At 36.7% G+C, this 10,102-nt stretch overlaps 1 protein-coding gene across 2 annotated transcripts; it reads left to right on the top strand.

The window, feature by feature from the left end:
• The first annotated feature begins 340 nt into the window (after window positions 1–340).
• Window positions 341–3,312, top strand: LOC117634455 (chaperone protein dnaJ 6). 2 transcript variants are annotated; one of them, XM_034368582.1, is made up of 8 exons: window positions 345–678; window positions 833–931; window positions 1,031–1,132; window positions 1,409–1,468; window positions 1,572–1,678; window positions 1,759–1,841; window positions 2,687–2,777; window positions 2,871–3,312. In XM_034368582.1, the coding sequence occupies exons 1-8, from the start codon at window positions 550–552 to the stop codon at window positions 3,073–3,075; spliced, it is 876 nt and encodes a 291-aa protein (XP_034224473.1). In that variant the 5' UTR covers window positions 345–549; the 3' UTR covers window positions 3,076–3,312. The 2 variants fall into 2 exon arrangements, with proteins under 2 accessions (XP_034224474.1, XP_034224473.1); XM_034368583.1 differs by lacking the exon at window positions 1,409–1,468 and having other exon boundaries at window positions 341–678.
• Window positions 3,313–10,102: the final 6,790 nt, after the last annotated feature.

Raw genomic sequence — 10,102 nt, 5'->3', positions numbered from 1 at the left:
ACAGATTTCAATTGGCATTAAATGGTTGTTATCAATGTGGAGGATTAGAAAATTATAATAACCAATAAGAGATACTAAATTTTTCCTGGAAAAAAGAAAAAAGAAAAGGAGATACTAAATTAATATAGGTGGTTTTGGTTCGTTTGTGCAGTTTCTAAACTGAAACAAACTAAACTAATCATAGTTTGGCTTGATTCAGTCAAATATTATACTTTTAGCGTAAAATCGTAACTTAAGCCAATAGCCAGTTTGAATGGTGTAGCCAGTTCGAAACAATTTATTTTCTTTGACAAATCAAGCGGACCCCACTCAGTTGGTTTGGTTGGTGTGGGCAGTTGGATCGGGTTTTTGCCCGCCCACGGGCACTGGGTTCGGTCCACTAACTTCAGTAGAGTTAAGGAATTCTTCCACCATATTCTCGCGGCGGGAAAAGGGTAAATTGGAGATCGAATTGGCGGGAACAAATCGAAGCCCCGAAAGTTCACATATAAATACAGCCCCTACTTCTGATAAACCATTTCTCCAAATTTCAAAACTTCTGATTCGAAAATGGGGAAAAGAAAGAGAGCTAGGGTTTCTGAGCAAAAGCAAGCACGACAAGTCGAAGAAGAAGAAGAACAACAACAAAGCGACGTGGATCACAACCCCACTTCCACCAACGAGAAGACCCTCTACGAGGTGATTAAGAATTATATTCAGAATTTGCGTGATGTGATTTGATTAACCTATTGATCTCTTTCTTTATGCTAGAAAAATTAGATTTTTCGAGCTTTCATTGCCCTAATTTGGAAAATTGGGGCTTTTAAGGCATTAGGTTATTCTTGTTTTGTAGGTTCTTGGCGTCGATAGAAGCGCCTCTCAACAGGAAATAAAGAAGGCGTATTATAAGTTAGCGTTACGACTCCATCCTGATAAAAATCCGGGCGATGAGGTGAAAGTCGAAAAAAAATCGTGTTTTTGTTTGATGATTTTCTCTCAACTGTGAACTGTGGATTTTTTGCAAGTATAATTTGTCAGTTTTGTTTTATAGGAAGCTAAAGAGAAGTTTCAGCAATTGCAAAAAGTGATATCAATTCTTGGGGATGAGGAGAAACGAGCACTCTATGACCAGACTGGTTGCATTGACGATGATGTGAGTGTGTAATTTCTTTGTTTTGCAATTTAAAGAAAAACCCATCCTTTGTAACTCGTTCATTTCTAGACAATGCTGCGTGCAGCGTGATGAATTGGATGCATTACTAGAAATGACAAGTAAATGTGTCAACCTGGTGTTCTTTAATTAGAATAACTACTTCGTCCTCACTCAACTACTTTGGAAGATCAAATTGGGGTTTAGATACTTGGGAAATCCAGCGTTGCCTTGCTAATCAAATGGTGCTTATTTTGGTTGTGCTTTTTTCATGAGCAGGACCTTGCTGGTGATGTTGTTCAAAATCTGCGTGAATATTTCCGAGTCATATATAAAAAGGTCACAATGTTTTCACCTCTTCATGCTGTCTTTTGATGTAATAATGTTGTTTGTACACTCTCTGCCTTCTTTAGATTTGTGACAACATATACATCAATTGCAGGTCACTGAAGCTGATATTGAAGAGTTTGAAGCAAACTATAGAGGATCCGATTCAGAGAAGAAAGATTTGATTGATCTGTATAGCAAGTACAAGGGTAATATGAACAGGTATTGGTAGTAGTAGCATTGTGTTTATCCTTTTTTCCTTTTGTTTTCCTGTTTGGTGCTGACAGGTGTTTCCCTTGCAGACTCTTCTGTTCAATGCTTTGTTCAGACCCTAAACTTGATTCACACCGTTTCAAGGATATTCTTGATGAGGCAATTGCTGCAGGTGTGGATGTCTTTTAAGCTAAATCTCAAAACAGGGTTTTCAGTTGTTTCTAGTTTAATTACTTGAATATATTGTTGACAATGCAAATTTATCTATGTGATTGAAGGAGTACATGGGTTTAATGATTCATCAAACCTAGTAATTTCAAATTCATGATATTACTGAATATAAGCTTATTGTCAAATTCAAGATCCTAATTTATTGTTTTAAATGATGTCTTAGACCAGGTTTGCTTGCTTCAACTTATAGATGCCCTACCACAAAACTTACATCATAGTCTTTGTGTAGAGTCATTTAATCTGGGGTTGGACATGGTTTGATTGTTTCAAATTATAGACGTCCACAATACAAGAGCAGACACTCAGATTCCCCCTTTAGTTAGCTCCTTAGTGTGGTCTTGCCATTTGGATTCTTTCCTCTTGACAGTGCTTCAGTTTTTTTGGGTTCAACGAATGAACCTTTATAAGAGTCTTGTTCCAATCATTTTGAGTCGGCTACATGAATCTTGGTCCTCCATTTTGTCCTATGACAAATCATTTCATGTAATTCACATCCTGTCATATATTTAATAATTACTTTTACTCATCTAAGCTCTATCATCTATCTTGATTAAGTCACTACTGATTGGTGCATGTATGAATCATTGTTGAACATGCCTAACTGTCATGGTTGGGTCTCTCATTTTATCTCCAATGGGTGTTATTGGCACATCCTTAGTCACAGAAATCAAACTTTCTATGCAAGTAATGTTAACAACATTGATGTACTTGGCATACTGAATTTTCCTGGATTTAAGGGTGTGCTGGAGTATCTTTCATGTTGCTAACTCTCTCTCTGTGTCACAGGAGAACTGAAATCAACCAAAGCCTACACGAAATGGGCAAAGAAAGTATCTGAAGCAAAACCTCCTACTAGTCCTTTAAGGAGGAAGGACAAGTGAGTACTTTGCTACAAGTTTATTTAATTGCTTAAATTTAATGTTTAGCTCAATCAAGAAATGAAAAACCTTTATGGTTAAATATTTTACAGACCAAAGAAACAGTCAGAGGATCTGTATGCAATCATATCTCAGCGCCGAAATGAGAGGAAAAACCAGTTTGATTCTATGTTCTCTTCTCTAATTTCCAAATACGGCGGGTGTAGTGCTGCTTCAGAACCCTCAGAAGAAGAATTTGAGGCAACACAGAAAAAACTTGAAAGGAAAATGTCCTCCAGAAAATCAAAGCACAAGTAACTTGACCTTCTGATAACGTGCACAAATTTCTTTTCGTAAACAATGTAATGCCCTTTTGTTAGATATCTAAATGCGCATGGAAATTGTATGTGAAGTTTTCTTCTGTTCATGGTTTTAGATGCATTTTCTCAATGCTAATGTGCTTGTGACCAGTCAGTTAATTTATCTTTTTCAAAGATGGTTTTAGGTGGTGTTGGAATTTTGCGTTACAATGAAAGTTTCGGGTGTTGTTGGGTAGCTGCAACTTTCTACATGGCCAATTGCTCCTTGAAAGTCTTTCTTAGCCAGTTGAAAATTTTGAAGATATTGATTCCTTTTCTGTGTTAGTTGGTAAACCACGGAGTATCTATCACCCGTCAATTTGGGATGAACGATACATCTCTCAATAGCTTTAGTTTTTAGAGGGGTTTTAGGTGTAGCTTTGAAGCTTTGAACCCAAAATATTGGTAACATTATTTTATTTTTCAGTATTCTTTAAAGAGAAGATAAATTTTTATCTGTCCCATTTCCTTTTTTCACAAATTTTACGTTCACGTCAATTGACTTGATAGTCAACCTAATGAACGCAATACAAGGTTTTCAAAATGCTAGATTAGAGTCATAGATCAAAGTGAAATATCACCAAAGTTTAGTTTTTGGACTGTAATTGAGGATGTTTACGTGATTAATTTTTTATTTTAACAAGCGATATTGAGGGAATGGAGAATCGAATTTAGGACTTTAGGTGTATGAGTAAATACTCTTAATCACTTGAATTGTAAGTCCCTTTATTTATCTTGCAAGACACGAGCCATCATGGTCAACTTCAAACATCTTGGTGAGTTTTTATTTTTCTTCTCCTGTTGTAAATAATTAGGTGTGGAGCCCACATGTTGGAAGGGGGCCCCCACACGTTGGAAGAAAACTTTGCCTACAAAAGGATTCCTTCTCATTGTAACAATTATTTGATTACTGAGATCAAAACATTCAATAATGAGATCAGTTTCTCTACTTTCTCTATCTCAATTTCCTCTCCAATTTCTCTTTAGTTTACAACACGTTATCAGCACGAATTCGCTCTCAAAAATATACCAGCTGAATTCACTGATGATGAACCTCTGCAAACTCCTATCTTCAAAGAAACCCGAACTGGGTTTTCGACTCGTCCTGTTCAGCTCCCTGTAATGGTTAATGAGCTTGAAAAACGAGTCGTCCTCCTCTGCAATTACAGAGTGGTGGGCACTGCGTAAGGCTGGTTTCACAGAACCTCCTATTTTCCCCTGCCTGAAGATAATGCATAAAAGAAAGAGGAAACTGAGAAAAGTTGCTAGCTTAGCTAAAAGCAACCACCAAAGCTTTTTCGAAAACAATTATATCATTATATATGGAGTTTGCAAATCTCCATCACCAACATCACCAGCTCCAAGAGAATCTTGTTGGGTCTTCTTCTTTAGCAGCTACCCCATCTTGCTATGCAGTTGGAACCAAGCATGCTTGGACCCCTTCTGCCACACTGAGCAGTAGTGGTAACTCATCAAATTCAGGCTTGGATCCCCTCAACAGTTCCATGGTACCAGACTCGGGCTTTCACTGGCTCACCAATATTACTACACTTGAGTGTACAGGAGGAAAAGTGCTAAAGCATCTTTTGATGAGAACAGCAAAACCCACCGAAAGAATAAGCGATAAGATCTCTGCTCCTTTATCTTCTCTATTATTTTAATATTATATAATTATATTAATTAAAGGTGTACAGGAGGAACTTGTGCAGATTCACATTCATCCACTTTATTTACAAAATTATAGGAAGACTAGCCCTATGGTTTGTCCCCACTTTCTAATTATATATATTATTTCCTCTCAGTGCGTATTTCATCTTACGTTCAAGTTGCAGATGGCCATACTTCTATAATATATATATATATATATATATGAAAAGTTGATGGTAATATAATATGCTATATTTATTTGCCATTCTATTACTAACCCTTAACAAAAAATGGACCCTTGGTAATACTAAAGATATTATCAATGGGAGACCATTAGTAATACTAACACTTTTCTTATTTTATTTGGTGGTGGTTTTATCTCCACATTTATTTTATTTATGGTATGGTGTAGGTTTATTACCCATACGACAACATTTACTTTATCATAAATTTACTTTAAAGGGTGGTGCGGGTTTATCGTCCACGCCTTTACTGTCATTTACATGTATGGAGCAGAATTAGTGCCCATACAAGCACATTTACTTTATCATAAATTTACTTTAAAGGGTGGTGCGGGTTTATCGTCCACGCCTTTACTGTCATTTAAATGTATGGAGCAGAATTAGTGCCCATACAAGCACGTTTACTTTACCGCACATTTAAAGTATGGTGCGGGATTAACGTCCATACAACAATTTAATTTATGAATTTACTTTACCGCACATTTAAAGTATGGTGCGGGATTAACGTCCATACAAGTAATTTATTTAACAGTAAATTTATTTTATGGATTAATTGTGTTGTATGATGAGTTTTTACAGTATACAGATCAGGACCAGAAGTTCCTTGATCCTCATCATACATTTACATCAGGACTTGAAGATCCTTGATGATGATATTAATATGAGAGCTGACAGTCTCTCCGGTACTATATTTGTAAACATGTGATCGGACTTAAGAGTCCTTGATCCCTGACATGTGAATAAGGACCTGGTTTCCTTAATGATGTAACAGTACCGTATTGGTTAAAAGTGCCGTACACATGAATAATAACTGTACTGGCAAATGTACTGCACATATGAATAGATATGTATTCATGACTTGATGAATAGTACTATTCACATGAATAGTGACGTATGCATAAATATTAACCATTTTGGGTAAACCGTCACTATATACAAAATGGAACCTGCAGTTCCTTAAACTCATGGATAAACAATTAAATGAGATGCCAGAAGTTCCTCAAAATATGGACAATTATGTAAGGGCTTGAAGTCCCGAAATATGTATAGAAAATTGTAAAAATGTCCATACCATGAGAATATGTGATTTTGGCCTGAAGTTCAAAATCTAACAGTGTTGAGAACCTAAAGTTCCAACAATTAAATGGACAACCCTTGAGGTATTATTGCAAATTGTGGTACACCACATATTTCTTTGGCATAAGAGAATGATGAATTTAATAAAGTTCGATTTTGTTATAATCGACACCTCAAGGAAGAAATATATTTTGTGAATCCGGTTGTTAAGAATACACCGTGAAATGGATAATATCAGTATAAACTTCAAATGATGAATTGAGGCTCCCCACATATTTTGTTATATCTGGGCCGGAAGCCCATGGATCCAAATATATGAGAGATCCTAAAACTTGAAGTTGTGGGTATATAGTAGTTAATGCTCTTCACTACTATATTGAGATATTATCGTAGCTTTTATTCAATTCATATTTCATGTCCATTTGAAAATGGCTAATAAATTATGAGTTTGGGTTTAACCCAGACCAAAAGTTCTGGGCTCACATGCATGGAAATATGAGAGATTTGATGTGGTTATTTGAACCTATAAGGCACAAGGTTCCAGACCGTCATTTTGAAAAGACGTAAAAACCACATATGCAAGTTTAAGAATGTGCGCAATTATTATTATAAAAGGAAAGGAACATACAACAGATAGATTTTTACACCTGCAATGAAAGTGCAGGCCCTGTAAAATCTATAAAATTACATTATGTTCTGGAAGCCTCTGAAGGAAGAGGACGGCGCTTCTTAAGCCTAGCCATGAGCCTCTCATGGTCTCCCAAAATTCTTTCATTTGAGACCTGCAGCATGTCTAGCTTTCTCAGTGTATCAGCAGAGTACGAACTCACCAGTTTCAACAAGGAATTATTCTCTCCTTTGAGTTTCTCAACCTCTTTTTGAGACTCATGAAGCATTCTTTGAAGAGAATAATTTTCAGTTGTTAGCTTCTGAACCTCGTTTGCTCTAGCACGCAAACGATCAGCCATGTTAGAAACAGAAGCAGCACTCTGAATGCTAAAAGCCATTGAGTCCTCAATAGCCTCTTCCTCAGACCTCCCTGTCAACAACATTTCATCCATTGGAATAATGAAATTCATAGCTACTGTGACAGCAGTAGCATCATTCATCATCACAGAATCATTAACTGTGAGATGACGATTTTGGGATACAAAGGATGGACGCCAAACTTGGGCGTCACTGGTTGTTGTGGGAGCATCATTTAAATTGAAATTATTTGGGCAGGAAGAAGAGGAAGCCATTTTAAGAAGGTTTCGAAGAAAGTCTTACAAAAACTAAAGTTTCAGAAAATGAAGGAAGTTGAGTTGAAACGCAGTTGCTCAATCAAGTTTTGCAAAGGCAATATCTATAGACGAAAATGTGGCAACTTTTCAGGATTCCAATATCTTCTCGAATCCCCACATTATCTTTTTCTTTTGCAAGAGTCCAAAACTTCACGTGGCCTCTGATAATGCCTGTCGGCACTTTCGGCACTTTCAAGTATTATTTTCAAAGCCGATCTTGCTTTACGGATTTCACGGAGCTACTTTTTCAAAAGTATCCCGAGAATCTCGCAATTTTCCTATGGTTAATTTGAAATTCACCGGTTCTATCTATTCATTGTATTTGTGTATAAATGTGTTACTAACGAAATTTTCTTTGCAGAAGACATCCAGTTTTCCCATACAAAATGATGCTATATCTACTTGTTTTTCTTATCATTAAGCACTTAATATGCCTGAGAAGCAAGACTATCTCTGATCATCCATTCAGGAAGCAAGACTATCCCTGATCATGTTTCTGCAAGATCAGGGAATTGTGAAGGCGGCCTTGTGCTCTAATCTCCTGAGGTCCTTCTAGACTAGGAGAATTGAGAGCTTGTTTTCTGCTCCCACCAGCTTCCTTCCTTGATTGATGAGCTGCTTGTCTGCTCCCACCAGCTTCCTTCCCTGATTGCTTACCTTATCTTGCAATCAATATCACAATTTTTTTTTGCATTTTTTCTCTTTTGCAGCTCTCTGTTCATAAGAGATTTTATTTCTTTAGAATGAACATCTGAAGAAAGAATCCATGAAGTGATCCTAACTCTGAGAGTTATTGACAGAGAAAAGAATTGTGATTTTGCTCTTGCAGGATATAACTAGATCATCAAGCACTACATTTACTGGGCCGATACAAGCTTGAATGATACTTGAGAAAAGTTTCTCCCACCTAAGGATGTAAGCAATACTTGTGTTATTTTATGCTTATATACTTATTTGATATTTTATCTTGAAAGGTAACCAAATGGGGAGATAAGTCTGTTCCAAAAGAATGGCTTGTATGTATCCATGAATTATTAATGCAAATTTTACAAATTGCAAGTTGGATACATTGATAATACACTGCACAGATTAAAGTCCCATAAGAACAGAATATGGGTATAGCAGTGATCAATATGATGCACGCCTGTTGCGTAGCAAATGATGTGGATTGAAGTCCCGAAAGGACAATCCCTTGACATGTCAATATTGATATTGTGCACGCCTAATGCGTTGCAAATTGTATGGGTTAAAGTCCCAGAAATTAATTGACATGTATATATTAATCTGTGGCATGCCTGCAGCATGCCAGATATATGGTTCTAAATGTTCCAACTCCCTAAATGGAGATTATCCACGCCCTACTATAAAATAACGCTCCATTGGAGGTTATAATCCACATTCTCACATAATAAAAGCCCCCTGCAGTGGCTTGGGTACCCAAAAGCAAAGAAATGCTTATAATTGATGCATGCGCATGCACATGAGAATGGTGGATCATGAATTGATGAATGACAAATTTTGATTTTGGAGTAGCTACTCAAATCATCAATGGGCTGTGTTGATTGGAACCACGTTCAATTATTAAATGTCGACAATATCATTGGCCAAAATGGAATGAGGCAATTCCATTATAGATGAGAATGAACGTGAAAGAACAAACCCACAGTACGAACCCCAAAATTTGTTAATACTGAAAGTTATACTTGGGTGTTCGGAATAAAAGGGAATATACCTACTTTGTATGACACAATGTTTCTGGCAGAAACAAGGAATGTTGGGTTTTCTCCATATTTTCAAAATTCAATTGTGCCCCCCTTTATTGCACATTTACGGAGACCAACATGTTATCCTTAAGGGTTATTAAATGCACAAAGCATATCACCTGAAGTGATTCCCTAAAGATGTATAAATAGCTGGGTTAAAGCTATATAATGTGTCATAAAGTTTAATCCCTTTAAATAAAATCCTTGAAAGGATTGAAATTGCATGAAGCAAGTCCCTGAATGACATGTGCCTGAAGCACAAAATCCGTACTCAATACTAATATGCATAAATTGCCTCAATGAGTACATTAATATGTTTGTAAACACATTAAAGCTTCTCAAGAGTTCCAGAAATATTTGTCTCGACTAAAAGATCGAGCATTATGCCAACGAGATTATTGCTTATACTAAGAAAGTATTGAAGCATTTTTAAGCGTATTATTCGTTGGACACTTGAAGGATTTTCCGGAAGTATATTGGACCGGACATCGTATTTTCCAGATAGAGCTCAACTCCATCATTTTGGATGATGTGAGGCATATTTGATGCTATCTAAGCATAACACCATATACTGGCATATTTTTGGGTGAAATTATAAATAGCCCAAGTGTTATTAGATATGCGGACTCTGGAAATCTCTATGGACGCTTACTAGAAACAGCTAGTCATGAAGTTTTCAGGGGGAGATATTCATCAGGGGGAGCATGGTATTCATAAAGACTTTCATACACTGTACTCTTTTTCCTTCATCAGGTTTTTATCCCACTGGAGTTTTTCCTGATAAGGTTTTAACGAGGCAGTGTCGCTCAAAGATTGACTCACAGAAGCAGTGTCAACTATGATATTCAGACAGATGATCAACAGTATGGCTTCAAGATATTATGCCAAGCATCAGGGGGAGCGTGCCATCCAAACAGACCTTTCCACACTGTACTCTTTTTCCTTCGTCCAGGTTTTTTATCCCACTGGGTTTT

The sequence above is a fragment of the Prunus dulcis genome, chromosome 7 (genome assembly GCF_902201215.1).
Source record: "Prunus dulcis chromosome 7, ALMONDv2, whole genome shotgun sequence".
In the NCBI taxonomy this organism is placed as follows: domain Eukaryota; kingdom Viridiplantae; phylum Streptophyta; class Magnoliopsida; order Rosales; family Rosaceae; genus Prunus; species Prunus dulcis.
The sequence above is the reverse complement of the archived record's forward strand: the minus strand, read 5'-3'. Positions and strand labels throughout refer to the sequence as shown.